Source organism: Prionailurus viverrinus, chromosome A1, assembly GCF_022837055.1.
Source record: "Prionailurus viverrinus isolate Anna chromosome A1, UM_Priviv_1.0, whole genome shotgun sequence".
Lineage (NCBI taxonomy): Eukaryota > Metazoa > Chordata > Mammalia > Carnivora > Felidae > Prionailurus > Prionailurus viverrinus.
The window spans coordinates 157,276,029-157,297,812 of record NC_062561.1 but is presented as its reverse complement, the minus strand read 5'-3'; the positions used below and the strand labels follow the sequence as shown (position 1 = coordinate 157,297,812).

Below are 21,784 nucleotides of genomic sequence, written 5' to 3'. Positions count from 1 at the left end.
AATTAGTTGTGACCATAAAAATAAACTATTTTTCATTATCCAAATAAACATTGTTTTTAAGTGACATGGCAATAAAGTTAGATGATCACTAAATTCTCAGGGGTCAGATGTCAGGGAATTCTAAGAACAGTGATCCCATTAGTTTTCTTTTTTCTTTTTAAAATTTTTTTTAATGTTTATTTAATTTTGAGAGAAAGATAGAGTGCAAGCAGGGGAGAGGCAGAGAGAGAGGGAGACACAGAATCCGAAGCAGGCTCCAGGCTCTGAGCTGTCAGCACAGAGCCTGACGTGGGACTCGAACTCATGAACCACAAGATCATGACCTGAGCTGAAGGCAGTCACTTAAGCGACTGAGCCACCCAAGCGCCCCCCCATTAATTTTCTTAAAGCATCAATATCCTTGCATATAATTTCCTTTTCTATAAGTTTTCTATACCTTTCAACGCACATTTAGCAGCTGCCTCCTGTGTAGTCCCTTAGCACTGTACACACCTCTTATCAAGTCTTACTGTAATGAAGTTATTTATTTACAGGTCTGTCTCTCTCATTAGACAGAATTCCTTTAGAGATGGGACCCTGTCTTATTCACATTTGGATCCCAAGTATATATCACAGTGCCTGCCACATATTCAGCATTCACTTAATGTTGATCGAACATGTCTTCATTCAATAAGTAATTTTTACACTCAGGGTACCCAGGGGTGAATGTTGAATGAGAAAACCACCACAGATATCTTCTAAAAAAGAATATTGCATATTGCATTTTAAAAATGGTTTGTAAATCTGATTTACACACAGCCTGTCAGTAATGTATGCACTCATACACGTCATTAACTTGGATAATTCAGAGGCATTATAATTAAGTACATTGGGTTCAAATTTATTAAGAAATGTTGAGACATATGAAAAGGCATAAAGGGTATTAATGATAAACATTCATACACTCATCATCCAGCTTAAGGAATAAAACAATACCAGGACTGCAAAGGCTCACTATATGCCTTTCTCCAATATCATCCACTTTCTCATCTCCACCCCGGATTTGGTGATGGTGATCGCTCCAGCACATTTCCTTCCACTTCGACTACCTATGCTTATAATCCCTTATAATAAGGTGTACTGATGCATGGCAGATTTTCAAACTGTTGTGTGGATAGTATCGTACTGTGTGTATTTATTTGTACCTTTTCCTCTCAACAGTGTATTTGTAAGATTCATCCATGTTGATAGCTACATTTCTACTTTTACTTTCATGGCTCTCTTCCACTCGGTGAATTAACTATTTAATAATTTAATAATTTTCTTGTTGATAGACATTTAAGATGGTTTCAGTGGATAAGGCTAAAAAAAAATGCTTTTAAAAGTTCTTCTAATGAAAAAAAAAAGTTCTTGCTAATGATCCCAGGGTCATGGGATTGAGCCCCACTGGGCATGGAGCCTGCTTGAGATTCTATCTCCTTCTTCCTCTGCCCCTCCCCCACTTGTGTGCCTATGCTCGCTCGCTCGCTCTCTCTCTCTCTCTCTCTCTCTCTCTCTCTCATGTTCTCTTGCTCTCTCAAAAAAAAAGTCCTTGCTAAGCCAACTAATGGTGTAAATTTGGGAATTTAAACTATTTAGGGAAGAGATTCTACATCTTTTTTTAGACTGTTTACATTTTTGGGCTAATGTCTAGGATCTAACAATAAAAGTGTTAATTGGATTTCTATTTGTTGAATTATCTTGGTAGTTTTTTTTATGACCTTTCTTCTAAAGAAAATTTGAAGCATCTTACAGTTAATCAGAAAACACTTAAACCCGAATAAAGACAAGTACCTTGTTATTTCAAAAATCCTAGACTAGGGTCTTGCATCATCTACCTCTGAAGTTATATAGACCTCCTCCCATCCAAGATTATGGTCCCCATCAGCAATATTACTACTACACATATATGAAAATAATTTAAGGGGCGCCTGGGTGGCTCAGTCGGTTAAGCGGCCGACTTCAGCTCAGGTCATGATCTCACAGTCCATGAGTTCTAGCCACACGTGGGGCTCTGTGCTGACAGCTCAGAGCCTGGAGCCTGCTTCAGATTCTGTGTCTCCCTCTCTCTGACCCTCCCCTGTTCATGTTCTGTCTCTCCCTGTCTCAAAAATAAATAAACGTTAAAAAAAAATTAAAAAAAATAAATAAATAAAAAGAAAATAATTTTACATTTTAGGTAATTTTGAATTAATTTTGACCTCAATAAAAATTACATATCAAGCTTTCACCTTAAATTTTGAAAATAATACCTTTGTATACTAATGGGGCAATAAATCTCTACACTTCCAACTATTGTTTTGTGGGGTTTTAATTTTTTTTGTCAACGTTTATTTATTTTTGGGACAGAGAGAGACAGAGCATGAACGGGGGAGGGGCAGAGAGAGAGGGAGACACAGAATCGGAAACAGGCTCCAGGCTCTGAGCCATCAGCCCAGAGCCTGATGCGGGGCTCGAACTCACGGACCGCGAGATCGTGACCTGGCTGAAGTCGGATGCTTAACCGACTGCGCCACCCAGGCGCCCCTGTTTTGTTTTTTTAAAGCAAGATGTTTAGACAGTGGTGAATGGCAGAATGACAAGATGTTTAGCCAACTAAAAACAAAATCAGAAGTTCTGACATTGAAAATTTTGTGACACAGCAAAGGAAACAATCAACAAAACTAAAAGGCAACCAACGGAATGGGAAAAGATATTTGCAAATGATATATCAGACAAAGGGCTAGTATCCAAAATCTGTAAACAGGTCACCAAACTCCACACCCGAAAAACAAATAATCCAGTGAAGAAATGGGCAGAAAACATGAATAGACACTTCTCTAAAGAAGACATCTGGATGGCCAACAGGCACATGAAAAGATGCTCCACGTCGCTCCTCATCAGGGAGATACAAATCAAAACCACACTCAGATATCACCTCACACCAGAGTGGCCAAAACGAACAAATCAGGAGACTATAGATGCTGGCGAGGATGTGGAGAAACGGGAACCCTCTTGCACTGTTGGCGGGAATGCAAACTGGTGCAGCCACTCTGGAAAACAGTGTGGAGGTTCCTCAAAAAATGAAAAATAGACCTACCCTATGACCCAGCCGTAGCACTGCTAGGAATTTACCCAACGGATACAGGAGTGCTGATGCATAGAGGCACTTGTACCCCAATGTTTATAGCAGCACTCTCAATAATAGCCAAATTGTGGAAAGAGCCTAAGTGTCCATCAACTGATGAATGGATAAAGAAATTGTGGTTTATATACACAATGGAGTACTACGTGGCAATGAGAAAGAATGAAATATGGCCCTTTGTAGCAACGTGGATGGAACTGGAGAGTGTGATGCTAAGTGAAATAAGCCATACAGAGAAAGACAGATACCATTTGTTTTCACTCTTATGTGGATCCTGAGAAACTTAACAGAAACCCATGGGGGAAGGGAAGGAAAAAAACAAAAAAAAAAAGAGGTTAGAGTGGGAGAGAGAGCCAAAGCATAAGAGACTGTTAAAAACTGAGAACAAACTGAGGGTTGATGGGGGGTGGGAGGGAGGGGAGGATGGGTGATGGGTATTGAAGAGGGCATTTTTTGGGATGAGCACTGGGTGTTGTATGGAAACCAATGTGACAATAAGTTTCATAAAAAATAAATAAATAAAATAAATAAATAAATATTTAAATATTTAAATATTTAAATATTTAAAAAAATTTTATGACAAAAACTTTTTATTTATTTTGAGAGAGAGATCAAGAGTGTGGGTGGGGGAGAGGGAGAAAGAGAATCCCAACAGTGAGGAGCCTGAGTTGGGGCTCATTCTCATGGAGCATGAGACCAAAACCTGAGCTGAAGAGTCAGACACTTAACCGAATAAGCCACTCAGGCACCCCAAAAATCTGTGATTTTAAAAGCCAGCTCAGCTGTCTTAGTTTGTATCAGTGAGGGAGGTGGTCTGAAATGCAACTAACTGCTCAGTCCCTTTATCAGTGTTTGGACAAATTACTAAAATATCTAGCCTTCAGAAGGCTTTACCCTATATATAGATTGTGGTTATTGGCCTCTACCCAGATTCAGATGTTAGAGATTAGCCTAAAAGCTGAGTCTTGATTGAAACAGATTTAGGCAGACTCAGCACTGAGCCTTTCCAATTCACTTTGCTATCATCTATTAGGTTTCATTGAATGAGACACATGAGGATGCTATAATAAAAACCTTTGTTAAAGGGTCCCTAGAGTTAAGGTGTATGCTTCAGGTATCATGTTTCTCATCCATAGATGTGCTTACATAAGTTAAAAACATATCTGCCAATATTAAGGCTGACTTAGAACTGGTATTCCTGAATAGAATTGTCCCATCAGGAAATTGCATGGCCTGTGGCCTAAGGAGGCATTCTTTTACTTGTTTTCATGAAAAAGCTCTTTGAGTCTCAGAATGTTATTTGTTTCATGGTAATTCAGTTTGAATTCACTCATGCTCAGAAGTCTCCTGAAAAGCCTTCCTTAAATTGACAGTGTGTTTTATAGGCAACCCACACCTGATGATTTTTGAAGAGCCATTCATATGACATCAGTTTTAATAATCAGTTTGGTTTCCGAAGCTTAAATAATTTTGTCGCATGGTATCTATAATTAATAGCAATGATATTTTCAAAACAGTAATAACCTTTTTAGTAACAGATCTTTCTTAATACTATTAAGAGGCAAATGCATAGCTGTCAATTTTGGGTGAGGGCGGTCAGCTTCAAAAGAATTTTTCTGTTAATAAGCTTTCTTGCAGTTTAGATATGCTGCCATCAGGTGGTAGTAATATGTCATATCCATGTGGCTCCACAGATGACATTCTGCTTAAGGTCATCAGTTTATACCACGAAGATTTATAATCATGAATCCACAGATTTTATATGAAAATTAAAATAACATAGTATATCCATTTAGTTTTAGAACTAAGGGTACTCTGTATATTATTTTTAAAGCAGATATGTATTGAAAGATTCATTTGGACAAGTTTTTCTGTTTTTAGTTTATTTTTTGGTAAATGAGCATTATATACTTTCTAAAACTTTAGAAAATTATAGAAAAGTAAAATGTAAAAGATCAATTTCATTACCCAAAGATAATTGCTATTAACCATTTGTTTTGTTTCATTTCCTTCCAGTCTTTTTTTTTTTTTTTTTTTAAAGACAGTGTTTAGTATGTTTTTGTTTTCGTTTTTTGGAGTGGAGTTCCAGGGCAGGAAAAGATAGTTGGCTGTAATAACAGTGTGTATACAGCATGTATCTATGTTTTACAACTTTTAAAATTACAAGGTTTTTGTAATTGCTTTGTGACATTTTAATATCCCATTGATTGAAGTTTTCCATAATTTGTATAGTCATTCACCTATTAGTAGACTATGTTTATGATCATTAGTCAACATGAGTATCTTATCTCTGCATTCCATCTACTGCTTATCAAGAGGACCATCATTTCATTGTAGCCATGCTTGATTTTTGTTTTAACACAGAATGATTTCTGATTCATCTCCGAGTATCTAGATATCTTATATCTTGTATTTCCTCCACTGTGTGTGATAGGAAATTGCCAGAAAATCTGAGCATTCAGTTTTCAATTATGAATGAAAATATGTAGTCTCTTTGTTATTGTTTCCTATCGTAAGAATGCTTTATAATTTTGTAAACCATGTTCAACCAGGTACCACGTATAAACGTCTCAGGTCCTGTGATATTATGACATGGAGCCATTACTTGTTTCCTACCAAAATAATCTTTTCTTTTCTTTTTTATAGCATAGAACATTGCATTAAAGAAATACAATCTGAAGTTAACAAGCAGTGTCCAGATGTGCAGCTGCAAACGACAACTGACTGTTTTGAGTGGCTAGATAACTACAATTATAATTCATCCAAGTCACCTTCCATTCCCCATGGAGATTTGATAAAATTCCTCACAACACTGGTAAAAAAACAAAAAAAAAAAAATCCTTTGTTTTATAGTGAGGTGGGTGGGTGAACAGGAATATAATTCATTCAGTTTCTTATATGTAAATATTTTAGTGACCTTGTTATCCTACCATATCTAGGGGTTGGGGTTTTGTTTGGTTTCTGTATCCCCAGTGGAGTACAGTGAGCTGTTTGTTTTTTACCTTTTACAATGATTTGTATCAATAGAATGAAGTTTTATATAAATGGAGATTAAACATTGTAATTCCAAAATGTGTAGATACGTACCACACATTTGTCTACCAGAAAAGTTCATATTTATTATGTTTTATGTCCTTCACAACCACTCATCTTCTCTGTGCTTATTATTAAGCATAATGAGATCACCGTTGATTGTATCTTTTAAGTTGCCTTGTCTATCATTCTGTGTATTCCCAAACTGCAGGCATACCCAGTTTTTTCAAGCAAGGCAGTAATTTCTACAAGACCACTGTTAATTGATGGGGAAATACTACATTGGTCATTCTTTGATACTGACCACTCACTATGTTAGGATGTGTTTGTAGCCATGGAGTAAGAACACTTACTTTATTACCCCTATATCTACAAGGAGTAGCTTGCAACAACAGTTTCCCAAAGAAACAGCATGATTGTTAGAAAGCAGTATGTCTGTGGCTATGGTTTTAATTTTCTTTAGGGGGAAAAAGGCACTGTTTTCGTCTAAACATCAAACATTGACTAAGGCAGATGTGGAAAATATCTTGAGGTTGTAGATGGCTTAGGATGACAGAATCAGATGAAAAGTTTTTGGCTATTGTTATTATTGCAGATGTCTCTTTAATGTTTACAAAGTAATAGGAGGAAGAGAAAGGAAGACTATGTGCCCTGAAGCCTATTCTTTTAAGAAAATCCCCTCACCCATTATCTCTTGAAGGTGCAGGCTTGAAGAATAAATATGGACATAGTTATTCCTTTAATTTCTATTAAGAGCCATGTGTATTGAATTTCATTAATATTGATGTAATAATGCTTTCTCATTTAATTAAAAGCAAAAGCTTTTAATTATCTTTTAATCTGTCACACATAAGTCATTCTGTATTCACTGCAGGGCAAAGGCCGCTTTAGTTTTGCTCAAATTCATTAAACTGATAGGGTTGTTCCAGACCTAGGTTTTTTTTTTTTTTTTTTACATAATTGATCGTGTTATTTTGAGGAAAGAACCACATTATTAAACAGATTCTGGTTGAAACGACCTTATTATAAAGTTTTTACATGCTAAAGCTGTCAATCTTAACAGCCATTTTTCATAGCTTTCTTTTTTTTAATAGACATTTTTTAATTTATTATCTAAGTACTTAAATAAGAAACAGAGGTTCTCATTATGACAATTATACTGAAGTTATTCTCAAACTTAAGTAGTCATACTATACACGTGTCCTGAACCTATTATTCTTTAAATATTGTTTGATCAAATATTTACAGATTTAGACTGATTAAAAGAAACCCAAGATAGAGGCACTAACATGACTTGTTTGTTTCATAGAATTTACCATTTTTTTCTAGAAGTATCAAAAGCACTAAATAGAGAGGGATGAGAGAGAGAGAGAAGCTTCAGAAAGATGAGTGCACTTTGTGGCTCTCTGGAGTGTAGTAGAAAGAACATAGATAGGGAGAATGAAGCCACGGATTCATTCTTGGTCTTGTGCTTTACTGTGTGTGACATTTGGAAATTACCTTAAACATGTTGCATGTTAGTGTCCTTATCTGCAAACTGGGTTTCTAAATATCTGTATCACAGAATTTTTATTGTGAATAAGCCAAAGACATGATAGATAAGTGCTTTTTATATAATAAAATACCATCTCTCTCTCTCTCTCTCTCTCTCTCTCTCTCTCTCTCTCTATCTATCTATATTACATATGGAACATTAAATTGGATAGAGCACTGCTTAGAATGGCTTCAGAGCAAATTCCTGGAATTCGCATGACTTCTGCATAATTCTGAATCATACATAATACCTGTGGTATCTTTGTCAATAGGAAATTTCAAAGCCAGCCTTATTTAATGCCACTTGAATTTTGCTTCCAGTTTTCTTAGAATCAGCTTGTTACTACTCAGAGAATATAAACTAATTTCAGTGCTACCTGAAAGAGACAAAATTAGGAAATTCAGCATGGAAGGAGAATGTGAGCATGTAATACAAGGTCTAAAAAGAAAGTAACTTTTTATTCCTTTACTATTCATAATTATACCTATCATTGTTTTCTGGCAACACAGAAGGCATAAAGGAATAATTTTGTATCATCTTTTGGGGAATGATTCTGAGAGTATTTTTCCCCATATTGAGTTACTTCTCTTTTTGGAGAGAACTGAAATATTCTCAGATTAATTTCCAAAGTAAAATATTTCTTAACATGGCTCTCGAAAAGGGACTTAAATGAAAGTTAATGTCTTTATATTATATTTTATTTCTCAGGATGGCAGGTATTAGTAACCTCTGGGCACAGACTATATTTAAAGGTCTCCATTTTGTATGTTCATTTGGGGTTCTATAATAATAGATATGCTTATTCAGGCATGAAAATTTTCTACCAGGAATCACTTAGGGACATAATCTTGAGTTTATTTTGTCAGAGGAATACATTTCAATCAACGTTTTGCTATAGGTTTTTATTTAGAATTTTCAAGCTGCAGCTCAGATTATATTGGGGATAGATAACAATGAGGGCTGAAAACTATATTATGTTTGGAAGGCTAACTGAAAATATAGATCATCACCTGAGCATGCATAATTTAACGGATCATAAAGCTAACCTTCTAAAATACCTGAATTGATTAAATTCCAAATGCAAAAAACACAAAAAACAACAACAAAAAAAATCTTGAAGACCATTTGAGTATTGATTCTAAATTGAAATGAATTAGTATGAAATTGTGTGACTCTTACAGCTAATCACATTTCTCATGTTATAATTTACTTTTATTAGCAAGATTCGTTGAAGAGTGAACTAAATCAAGAAGAAGTGATACTGGATTTACTTTGGGATCTCTCCTGCCAGAGCAGCGTTTCGTTCCCGGCAACTCTAAGTGGAGCATCTTTCCATTTCCTCTCTCGGACTTCTCTTCATTCTGTGGAAGATGATTCCTCCATGGATGTACAGTCTATCTGGGATAACATAAGACTACATCTTCGACGCTTCTTAGTGAACAAATTACAAACCCATAATGAAATCATCAATTCACAGCACAAAAGTTGGTTGAAAAAGCAGTGCATACAACAACTGTTGTTTCTTTATCCAGAATCAGAAGTTATAATCAAGTACCAAAGCATACAGAATAAACTGTTGGCTGAGCTCCTGCAGAACTGTTTTCCTGCTTATAGCAGAGAATTGAATTTAGACATAATGGCTCATGGATACCAAAGTACTATGCTTAGGTTATACTCAATGATAAAAGAAGATTTTAACACACTACACGAAATTTTAGCTCCCACCTCAACTTTGAAATTCATTAAAGAAACTTACCTGGATACTGTTGCAGAAGAAATGGCAAAGTTTCTTGAAAATTTTTGTGAGCTGCAGTTCAAAGAAAGTGCTATCCGTGTGATTAAAACAAGCAAGAGCTCCAGCAGGCATAGAGGATCAGTGCATGCTTTGGGTTAGTGATTTTTTAAATTTGTTCGGTTTGACTTAAGCCTTTTGATACCTTTAATTTTCTAACATTTTTCTATTTGGTGAAACTTACTGCAAACTTAAAACTAAATCAGAAAATAAATATTATGAAATTTTTCAGTGCACATTTCTCTTCTGCATTTCTTTTTCTGTAGGTATAGTCCTAGACGTGCTTTTCTTCCTGTTCTTTAAATTGTTAAAGATATTGAAAATGTAAGTCAAAAATGTTGCCAGTAAGAGTTTTGGTTTTTTTGATTGCATAAATTACTGGGTGAAACTGTTTATATATATATATATATATATATATATATATATATATATATGAATCAATATTCTCATATATGTAACAGAAAAGTATAATTCTTAACCCATTGTATCTTCCCAACCTGAAACACATTAGGTAAAGAGAATTGTTAAAGATTTGTTGAAATTCACATGAACTAAAATTGGACGTTTAGAATTGTATTCTTTTAGTCAATTCCAATAAAGAGCTATTGTGAAATGGTAACTATAAAAGTCTATATTATAATTGGTCACAGAGGCATAACATTTTAAAAGTTCCTCTAGTATCATTTCTATAAGAATATCCATAAAGAAAAGGTGATTTGAAAATTCCTAATTTTATATAAAAGGTAAAGGAAAAAAGAAATTATTGTGATATAATAAACTTTTCTGTCACCATTTTAATTTCCCACTAGTGGAGAAAAATCACGATAAAAATATTATTTTTTAAAATTATTAGTCATGCTTTTATGTAAAAATTCTGAGGTATATTTCTAAATAGGTACATAAACTATAGTTTTTAAGCATTTGAAAATTGTTATTTGGTGAATTGCTGTCTTTGAATTTATGATCACTTTTAAAAATTTCCATAGCTCACCATATTTTTACATACCTTCCTTAATAAAATGCCAGAATACCAAAATACTGTGATATATGAATTTTCAAGTAGTTTAATGTTTTATCTTATATTTTTTTATTTTCCTCTGGAAGCTATATCATATCACAGAACAGACATGCATCAGCCAACTTTAGGTTATGGCAGAATGCAAAGTCAGCTAATTTAGGAACATTACAGTTTTGCTCAAAGCAAATAGATTTTCATTTTAATTGTTACATAAATTTTAAATGCATTTCATGAGTGTACTTATTTTCTAAAAATTTTTATATTCTCTAAAAGAATTCCTGCTTACTTGTAAAGTGTTTAAAACATGAAAGTTTTATATATGCTAAATATAGTTTATAACAGAAGAAAAGATCCATATGGTTGAAAATATGTGTAAGTTGCTATGGAGTCTTTAGGGCTGATATTGAGGTGTTTTCTCATTCGTGAGAGAAAACTATGTGTGTAGGCTTTAACACCAAAATTTGAAACATTTTCTGCAAGTCTAGGTGCACTGATCTTTCTCAAGCTCCTTTATCTAACCGTTGGTGTAAATCACTTGTTAAATTAATACTTTCCATATGCCAGGCACTGTGCCACATGCATTCTTTTTCTTATTATCTCAATTTCATAAACAGAGAAAGAAGCTTAGAAACATTAACTTGCTCTGGGCCATGTTGTACAGAGTCAGAATTCATATGTTGGTCTTCATGTCTCCAAGACCCGTGTACTTAACCATCATGCGATTGGACCTTATTTTAAGGTGTATAGTGCTTTGTCGCTTGCAAAAGAGATTTCAGACAACACTGTTCAGGTGGACTACCTGAAAATCAATTTGGTGCAGCTTTATTGAGCATTTAACATTGGCAAGGAATATAGCAGCTTCCATGTTTAAGGTTCTGAGCTAGACCCACTAGGGGAAGAAAACAAAATGAGTAACTGCTTCTAATGTAGTATAAGAACTGCTAAACTAATTCTTAATGGATCAACCATATTTGCTATTAATATCTGACCCAATGACCAAATTTTATTTATCAAGGAAATATACTTTGAGATAAGTGAAATAACGTAATGATAAACATTCTTTATAAATATTAATACAATTACAATAACTTATAGCCCTATTAGAATAAAGTCTACATTGACTTGAACGGGTTGTACATTGTATTATCTTTATGTTTTTAAGAACTCTTGAGGGTCTTCAATAATTTTTTTTATGTTTTATTTTTTGAGAGAGAGAGCAAGTTGAGGAGGGGCAGAGAGAGGAGGGGGACAGAGCATCTGAAGTGGGCTCTGCGTTGACAGACTGACACCAGCAAGCCTGACATGGGGCTCAAACCCATGAATTGCAACATTATGATGTGAGTCCAAGTCAGACGCTCAACTCACAGACCCACCCAGGCACCCCTAGATAGATAGATAGATAGATAGATAGATAGATAGATAGATAGATATAGGTATAGATATCTATCATTATATATATCTATAAGATATAAGATATCTATATATCTTAATGTATATCTGTATCTTTATGCTCACCAAGACTTATTTTGCCTGAAACTATAGAAAAGATTTTCCCTAAGATAACAATAGCTAACATTTATTGCACCAAACATTGATGTGATTATCTCATTTAATCCTAACCAACCAACAAGGTAGGTGCCATTGTTATCTCTATTACACAGTGAGGAAACTAAGGCATAGAGATAATTAATTTGGTCAAGATTACAGAAGGAAGCCAGGACTCAAACTGTCTAACTGCAGATCCTCTGCTATGTCACTGTGCTCCACTGCCTGAAAGAACGAGATAGAAATAGCTCATTCTGTTAAAAAAAAAAAACACTCTGCTCTGAATTCTCCATATTGCTAACTCTACTTTAGTGCAGCCATTGTTTTACTTTTTCTAAACCATCTCACCCTCTTCTCATCTGATGACTATATAACACTAATTTGAAAGTATTTTTCTTATAATTCCTATTTTGTAACCTATTGATCTATCTTAAGCAGGCGTTGTATGTACACCATTCTTTTTTCTTCCAGCTTTATTGAGATATAATTGACATATAACATTGTGTAAGTTTAAAATTTACAGTGTGTGATTGGATACACTTATGTATTTTGTTAGTTACCACCACAGCATTAGCTAATATCTCCATCATGTCACATAATTACCATTACTTTCTGGTGGTGAGAACATTTAAGATTTACTCTCTTAACAACTTTCAACGACTTAATACACTATTATTAAGTATATTCACAGTGTTGTACATTAGAGCCTCAGAAATGATTACTCTAACTAGAAATTTGTACCCTTTGATCAACATTTTGCCATTTCCCCCATTCCCCAGCCCCTGCTAACCACCATAATACTGTTTCTATGAATTCAGGTTTTTTTTTTATTTCACATATAAATGTAGCTATACAATAGTTGTCTTTTCTCTGTCAGACATTTCACTTAGCTTAATGCCTTCAAGTTCCATCTATGTTGTTGCAAATTTCAGGATTTCCTTTCTTTTTCATGGCTGAATAATATTCCATCATATATTTGTGGGGTGTGTGTGTGTGTGTGTATCTCCATATAGGGACACTTGGGTTGTTTCCATATCTTGACTATTATGGTTAATGCTGTAATGAATATGGGAGTACAGATATGTCTTCAATATCCTCTTTTCATTTCCTTTGGATATATACCCAGAAGTGAGATTGCTGTTGGTAGTTCTTTTTTGTTTTCTTTTGTTTTCTTTTATTTTTTGAAGAACCCCGTCCTTTTTTTCACGGTGAAGATACCAGTTTATATTCCCACGAACAGTGCACACAGGTTTCCTTTTCTTCATAGTCTCATCAATACTTGTCTTGTTTTGATGATAACCAGTCTAACAGTTGTGAGGTTATATCTCATTGTGGTTTTTATTTGAATTTTCTGCTGATTACTGATGTTGACCATCTTTTTATGTAGCTGTTGGCCATTTTGTATATCTTCTTTGGAAAAATGTCTATTCAGGTCCATTGGCCTTTCTAAAATTTTGTTGTTATTGAGTTGTATGAGTTCTTTATATATTTTGGATATTAATCCACTATTAGATGGTTTGCAAATATTTTCTCCCTACTATAGGTTGCTTTTTCATTTTGTAGATTATTTATTTTGCTGTGGAGAAGCTTTTTAGTTTGGTGTAGTCCCATGCTATTTTTGCTTTTGTTGCTTGTGCTTGTGGTATCACATCCAAAGAATCATTGCCAAGACCAGTGTCAAGGAGCAAAGGAAAAAAACTGCTTTCTTCTAGGAGTTTTACAGTTTCGGGTTTATATTTAAATCCACTATGCATTAATTTTTATGAGTGTTGTAAGATAGGGTCCAATTTCGTGTGATTATCCAGTTTTCCCAGCACCATTTATTTAATCCTTTCCTAATTGAGTATTCTTGGTTCCCTTTTCAAATCTTAATTGACCATATACCTGAGGGTTTATTTCAGGGGTCTTGATTCTGTTCCTTTGGGTCTGTGTCTGTTTTGTGCCAATACCATTCTGTTTTGATTTATGAGTTTGCAGTATATCTTGAATCAGGAATGTGATGCCTCTGACTGTTCTTCTTTCTCAGGATTGGTTTGGCTATTTGAGGTCTTTGTAGTTCCATACAAATTTTAGGATTATTTTTTTTTTCCACATTGAAAATTTTTTAATTTTTTTTTTCTAAGTAACCTCTACCTCTGTTGTGGATCTTGAATTCACAATCCCAAGACCAAGAGTTGTGCACTCCACTGACTGAGCCAGCCAGGTGCCCCTGCATTGAAATTCTGATAGAGAATTGAATCTATAGATGGCTTTGGATAGTATGGATTTTTAACAGTTTTAATTCTTTCAATCCACGAAATCCAGTATTTTTCCATTTCTTTATATCTTCTTCGATTTCTTTCCTCAAAGTCTTATTTTTTCAGTATACAGATCTTCAACTTTCTTCGTTTAATGTATTCCTAAATACTTCATTTTTTTTGGTGCTGCTGTGAATGGGATTGTTTATTTTTTCAGATACTTCATTGTTAGTATATGGAAACGCAACTGATTTCTGGGGGCACCTTGGTGGGCTTAGTCGGTTCGGCAACTTGGTTTTGGTTCAGGTCATGATCTCACAGTTCATGGGTTCAAACCCCGTGTTGGGCTCTGCACTGACAGCATGGAATCTGCATGGGACCCTTTCTGTTTCTCCTTCTCTCTCTCTCTCTTTCTCTCTCTCTTTCTCTCTCTGCCCTTCCCCCACTTGCACATGTTCTCTCTCTCAAAAATAAACATTAAAAAAAAATAAATACAACTAGTTTCTCTTTGTTGATTTTATACCCTAATCGCTTCTCGGCCTTTTGGCTAAGATCAAGTGTGATTTTATACCCTGAAACTACTGAGTTTGTTGATTAATTCTAACAATTTTTTAGTGGAGTCTTTAGAATTTTCTATGTAAGATTATATCATGTGCAAACAAAGACAATTTCACTCTTTTTTCCCCCCCTGATTTGAATGCATTTTATTTCTTTATCTTGCCTGATTGTCCTGGCTAGGACTTCTAGTATTATGTTGAATAGGAATGGTGAGAATGGGCACCCTTGTCTTATTCCTGATCTTAGAGGAAGATGTTTCAATCTTTATGTATATACTACCATGTTCTTGATAAGCAAATTCACTGAGAATTGGGTATAGAGGGAATAGAATTTGGGTATAGGTATAGGGTATAGAATTTGAAAGGATGTGTATTTTGTCAAATGCCTTTCTACATCTATAGAGAATATCATATGATTTTTATTTTTTAAATGTGGTGTTTCACATTGATTAATTTACATAGTTAAACCATCCTTGTACCCCAAGGATAAATCCAACTTGATCTTGGTATATAATTCTTTTAATGTGGAGTTGAATTCGGTTTGCTAATATTTTGTTTAGAATTTTTGCATCTATATTCATCAGGAATACTGGTCTGTAGTTTTGCTTTCATGTAGTATCCTTATCTGACTTTGGTGTCAGTGTAATGTTTGACCTTGTTAGTTGAGTTTGGGAGTGCTGCTCCTTCTTTATGTATATACTACCATGTTCTTGATGAGCAATTTGAACCTATTGAATCCTTAATTGCCTTTGATTCTTTAGGTGGATTGAGGACTGGTTTTTTCCCTGAATGGTCTATAAATTATTTATTTACACATACATATAAACATATGTGTATTTTCATCTCTATTTATAATATAGAGATAGAGAGATAGCATTGCTTGGGTATCAAAAATAAGTAGAGATAACATTACTTGAATATCAAAAAAAGTTACAGCTTTTTATTGTGTATAAGGCTTTACACATGTGAATTCATTAGTCTTTGAACAACCCTTCATAATATTCATATTTTAAATATGAGAAAACTGAGATTTATAAAGGTAAATCTTTTCCAAGGCCATACATTATTATTTTCTAATAATCCACAGAAAGGGAATTTCATTGTTTGCAGTTATTTGGTATATTATTTTGATATACTGCTAAATTCCATGGCAAAAACTGTACAAGGAACATGATAATTAGCATAAAAATGATTTTCCAGACGCTTTCATGTTTTCTTTTTGATTTTAACATTTCTGTGTTGTACTCTCAAATTTTTTGCTTTTTTTTGTTGACAGTGATTCATAACTGACTCATAATTTGCTTGTGCATATTAATTCAGAAACTGACTAGAGGCACTTTTTATTCTATTTTATTTTATTTTACCAGCTGGCCCTTCTGGTGGTGGTGGGTGTTTACTTGCACACCCCAGAGTGACTTCCACCTGCAACCGCAGCTGGGTATTGATTCAACAACGATAAAGTACCTGGCAGACACTGAATTTTATTTTGTATAAGCTAATCCCTTGACTTGAATTGCACATCTTGGCATTGTATGGTAACCTTTCTTATGGTTTTATAATTTTTATTTCTTTGAGAGTATGTGTAGTATTATAATATATTTAGAAGTATATGGCTTGTATATTCTGTAATTTGAAGAAAATGATGAAATAATGTCAATATAAATATTGTAGGATCTTTGTGATTTGGTGATCTATCCTAGAAAAGAGTAATATAATTTTTGCAGATACTCTTTTACAAAGTTTCAAGAATGATTTAAGAACCCAGACTTTGCCAATAATTCTGATTTGTGTTCTTACAGTTTCTCTAATAATTTTTGGAGAAAATTATCAATTATTTTATAACAATTTGTAATATAGTGTTTTTTCATTTAATTTATAAGGCTTTAAATTTTTATTTAAAGTCAAAATAAACAACTTTCTTGAAGCTAGAAATTTACCTTTTGTATTTTGACTGTAACCTGATTGCTTATTACCTGGGAAGTCAAGTCCATATTTACACATGTGCATGTGTCATCCAAATTTCAGAATAGTGTCATCCTTATATTGTAACATTTTTTATGTCTACATTTGGAGTGGTAAACTGATCAAATTACTTCTACTTTTTAAAATTATATTTTATTTGAGGGTGCCTGAGTGGCTCAGTTGATTAAGCATCCCACTTCAGCTCAGGTCATGATCTCATAGTTGATGAGTTCAAGCCCCAAGTTGGCTCTGTGCTGACACCTCAGAGCCTGGAGCCTGCTTAGGATTATATGTCTCCCTCTCTCTCTGCCCGTTTCCTGCTTGCACTCTGTCAGTCTCTTTCTCTCTCAAAAATAAACATTAAAAATTATGTTTTTTAAACATAATATATAATACATAATTTTTAAATTATATTTTTATTTGGATTAAAGGAAAGTTACTGCTGTTTTTCTCAATGTTTGAAAAAGAGGATTTGTTTATGTGTAGTAAATTTCAATTATATAAATCCTCTGTATTATATAAAATGATACAATTAGAAGATTTTAATCATAGAATAAATTTTCTGGTCCCTTATACGTCTTTACTCTGAATTTTTTGAGGTTATTGTTAGCTTTGAGAAGGAAAGACTTAAGAGACTACAATACATGCCTTTGAATATTTGGAAGATTTCTAAAGATCTGCAGTGGTTGTGAGTTTGCAACTAAGTGGCATCTAAAGCCCCTTCCCATTCACAGCCCCTTGCTGTTTTATTTAAGGAAGACAGAGTGAGAAAAACAGAATTTCTCAAGGGATAAACAGATCCTTCAGAGTAAAGAAGACCTTGAAAACAAAATAAAAGTAGAATTTTTGACTGGGGGAGGCTTAGATCACAGTTGGAAAGTAGGCCAGTCTTATAGTTACCCAAATTTCTCTCTTGCTCCTCAAGTAGCTTTGACTAGCTGAGTGGTGACCATCATTCAGGAAAGATGAAGAAGCATCTGGAGGCCAGCCTACAAAATGCGTACAAAAAAGAAGCATTTGTATGAGTACTGTTACAGAAGGTTCCAAGCCTCCATGAAGGACCGCATCTTTCACCCTGTCATGTGCTCCTAAGACCGAAGGGAAGAGCTTTGTTAACTCTGATGACATTTATGCTTTCTATCCCCCCCACTAGTAGAAGCTGAAATTCCAAATAATAGAAAATAGTAACGGGGAAAAAGAATTCATAAGAGAAAGTAGGATCTTTTTTCAAATTATTACAAATTCTTGTAAAATCATAATGTAGTTCCAGGTTTTGTAGCATTGTTAAATTCCAAAAAGTGATATTGTTGCTCAGGTTTTTTTCCCCCACTGCTTTATCGTAATTGCCATGTTTAATGAAATACTGGTGCATTCCTTGTCTACAGTTATACCTTGGCTCTCAGAAGATGAAAAGCGTACTTACTGGGAGTCAAGGGTGCTGGTCCTGAATCTCCCACCCCTTTGTTTTGTGACCTTAGATAAGTCATTTAACCTTTTCAAATTTCTTAATGGATAAAATTTAAAGGTTATATTAGGGAACATCTAAACTCTACTACACTTTCTCAGGCTCTGCGACATGGAAATCATTCCACAGCCAGATTTTATACCTACAGTTTGTCATTGGAAGCTGTCACATTTATTTTCTGTACTGACAGTACAGATGTGTAAACTGGCTAAAGATGTGATTTTGTTCGTCACAGAAGCAGGTAGAAAAATTTCTTTTAGATCTTTATCTGTATGATTTTTCTTCCCCAAGTGAAACTTGAAAATCACTATATGAAAACTGCCCACCTCCTGTGGTTGCGTTTTTTTTTTTTTATCAAGATGGGAGGGTGAAGAGAGGAGTAGCAAAAACAAGTAGCAAAAACAAGTAGCAAAAACAAGAAGTCGAGTCTCCCCTTCCAGCTAACATCTGAAGCTTTTCCTAGTAATTATTTTTTGGGTTTCCCTTCTGATCCCACAACCAAGTGTTTTAATTTTGTTTTAATGTAGTTTCTATTTTTATTTATTTATATTTTTGCAGGAACATTTTTAATCGTATTATTGAAAATTAAGATCACAGGCGAGGACTGGAAATGCAATTATTATTCTGTATTGTCAATTAAAAAGAAATCCATATGCCTTTTCTCTGGCATGTATTTAAAGCAGACAAGGCAGGAATTTAATGATAACTTGTGTTTTTTCCTGGGGAAGAACCAGCTTATTTCTGCAAGCCCATAGGCATGGGCGATACTTTTTCTCTAAAAACCTCTCCGTATCCATACAAATCTTTGTGTAAGTACAAAATAAAAGCCTCAGAATTAAGCCTATAGAGCATAGAGGAAAGAGCTTGTCCTAAAAGACCGTGGGTAAGAATTTCACGAGGCATATTATAGTAAAACAATTACGCATGTTGAACTTCTATAAATAATTCTATTTCTCTTTTTCTTTTCTTTTCTTTCTTTCTTTCTTTCTTTTTTTTCTTTTTTTCTTTCTTTTTTTTTTTTTTTTTTTTTTTTTTTTTACACATAAAGAACATCAAAAGTGATGATTTGAAGTTTTGGCATCATTGATCCATCCTACAGCCTTTCCTCCAGTCAGTTTTGTTACATGGCACCTTCATATGTTACCGTGACCATGTCATCAGCTGAGAGAAGGAGTCTTGTCTTCCCTTTGTCTGAGCCAGGAGGGCCTTCTCCCTCCATTCAGTCTACTTCCTGTACTGTTGATCTCTACCTAGTAGAAGTATACAGGTGGTCCATTAGGGTGATGGTAAAAATGAACTGTTCATTTTTATTTCATACTTTATGAATTCAGGCAGAACAGGACAAATTCTTCAAGCCATTTAAGATGGTGTTTTGTGTGTTAAAAGTCATTCCCAGCCATTTTGATTCTTGAGTTTTGATAAGGCACATATCACTTAGGATCTGTTTTGTGGGAAATACTTGACTAAAGTATACACTTTGCAAAGGATGGTACTCAACATGAATGCAACATTAATGTTCAATAGTATTTCCCCCTCGATCATTTTTACTTTTCCTTGTTATCGGTTTACAAATATATAAAGTCATTTATATGATGGACTATTTTTTTAAGTGCTTTTAATTTATCATGTACTGTGCTAAGTATTGTATATACTGGTATACCATTTACTCAACATCTCTGAAAAGTTGGTTATTATCTGTATTTTATAGATAAAAAACAGAGTTTGGACAGGTTAAATAGCTTGTTCAAAGTCCCACTTCAGAAAATACCTCAGCTGGTATCGAAGGCCTTTTCTGAATTATAACTAAGCTCATTCTCTTAACTACTGTATTTCTGTCTTTTTCTTAATTCCCTTGTAAGATAAATAATCCTTTTATGTACAATTTGAAGAGTAATTCCCACTTTAACCACAATTCCGACTTCTGTTTTGAACTTTCTGGAATTGCAACGTGTATATTTATTTCTCTACATGTAAAATTAAACAAATTTGTATTTTGGAAAGAACTAAGTAATAGAGTACAAAGTTCCATCACTGGATTTTCTCTTTGGGAAAAATTTGGGAAGAAAAAGAACTACCCAAGACTTTACATAGTAACACATGCAAAGGAAAGTAATTTTTGACTTAATATTTTTTAAAAAATGTATCTAGAAGGAGACTCATTTTATTCCTAGAGATGCAGTTAAGCTGCTTATATTCAAGCTTTTTGCCAAAGTTAAGCTAAAAGAAACTAAGCTACTGAAATAGTTGAAACAATTATTACCAGGTTTGAGATCCTCTTTAGATTAATAAATAACATTAGTTATTAGATTAATAAATAACCATTAGTTAGCATCATGTTTGCAAGTTGCTTCCACAGTTGTTTGTTTGTTCGAGTTCTCTTTGCCACGTCACCACGCTGAAATTAGTGCAACATTTTCAGTTCTTGTGTTTTGGATGAAAATCAACCATTCTGGCTGGTTAACAAATCAATTTTGAGACAGAACAAAGATTAGAAGAATCATCTCATTGTGTCTCAATGCCTCATAAGAAAATAAACAAAAAGCCGGATGCTAGAATGTTTTTCCCTGAGGTTTTGATGGTGTTTTTATTTTAAGTTCTCCCTACTAGAGATTGTGTCATCTGTGAAAATTATTTATTTCATTAAAAACTTGGAGAAAATGACTGAATGTGTAGGTGTATGAGAGAAGGGCGTATGTTATGGGTAGACGTTTGATATTATACAAATGCCTGTATTTATTTACGTTAAACATGTTTTCTGCTACATGGACTCTGTTTTTCTGACCCATTGATTCACCATTAAATGTTCTAGGACCTCTGGGTCTTTGTTCTAAAGACAAGGCAACAAAGATGGAAAGTATATTCCATAAGAAAGAAAGTGGATGCAATTTAGTTGTAGTAATATTTTTGCATTCATACAGCAACAATTAGCAACCACTAAATTGCACTCAGTTATTTACTCCCTCTCTGCTTAGAATACCTGTATGTTTTTCCTACAGATGGAAAGGATATTTTCACTTGCTACATCTTTTAATTATGACATTCAAATATGAAGAATGACAGATGAAATGACTCAGTGGTTTCTCATGAAGGTCATAGGACAGTTTAAGATTTATATGCCTATGAGCCGTTCAATAACATTTTTAAAAACTGAAAAAGTAAAAAAAATTAAAATACTGAGATTTTAACCTTTGTTTTTTTTTAACTTGGAAAAGAAATTGATTAAAATATAAATAAAATGTTAAGAACAAGATGAAAATAATTGAAAAGAATCACTGAAAAGTTTAAAATAAAATTATTCTAAAAGTGAACAAATTTATTTTACAACTATTTTATATTGAACAAAGAAATTGGAGAAATATAAAAGTGATATATATGAGGTCATTGCACGCCAGAAATTCATATTCTATAGAAAGTGCGTTCCTAAATCACTTTGTAAGCTTGCTAAAATTTTTGTAACTTCTGCTTTCCCTTGCTAGAATTACTTGTTATTCTGTCTTGA

General features: G+C 34.0%; 1 protein-coding gene across 3 annotated transcripts in view; it reads left to right on the top strand.

Annotated features, from left to right (window-relative positions):
- The window catches only part of KIAA0825 (KIAA0825 ortholog), a 385,582-nt gene that overhangs the window by 55,282 nt on the left and 308,516 nt on the right, over nucleotides 1–21,784 (top strand). For all 3 annotated transcript variants that reach the window (XM_047877364.1, XM_047877370.1, XM_047877379.1), the window contains exons 4-5: nucleotides 5,789–5,957; nucleotides 8,929–9,598. In XM_047877364.1, coding sequence (XP_047733320.1) covers nucleotides 5,789–5,957; nucleotides 8,929–9,598 — 839 coding nt within the window. The remainder of the gene's footprint in view (nucleotides 1–5,788; nucleotides 5,958–8,928; nucleotides 9,599–21,784) is intronic.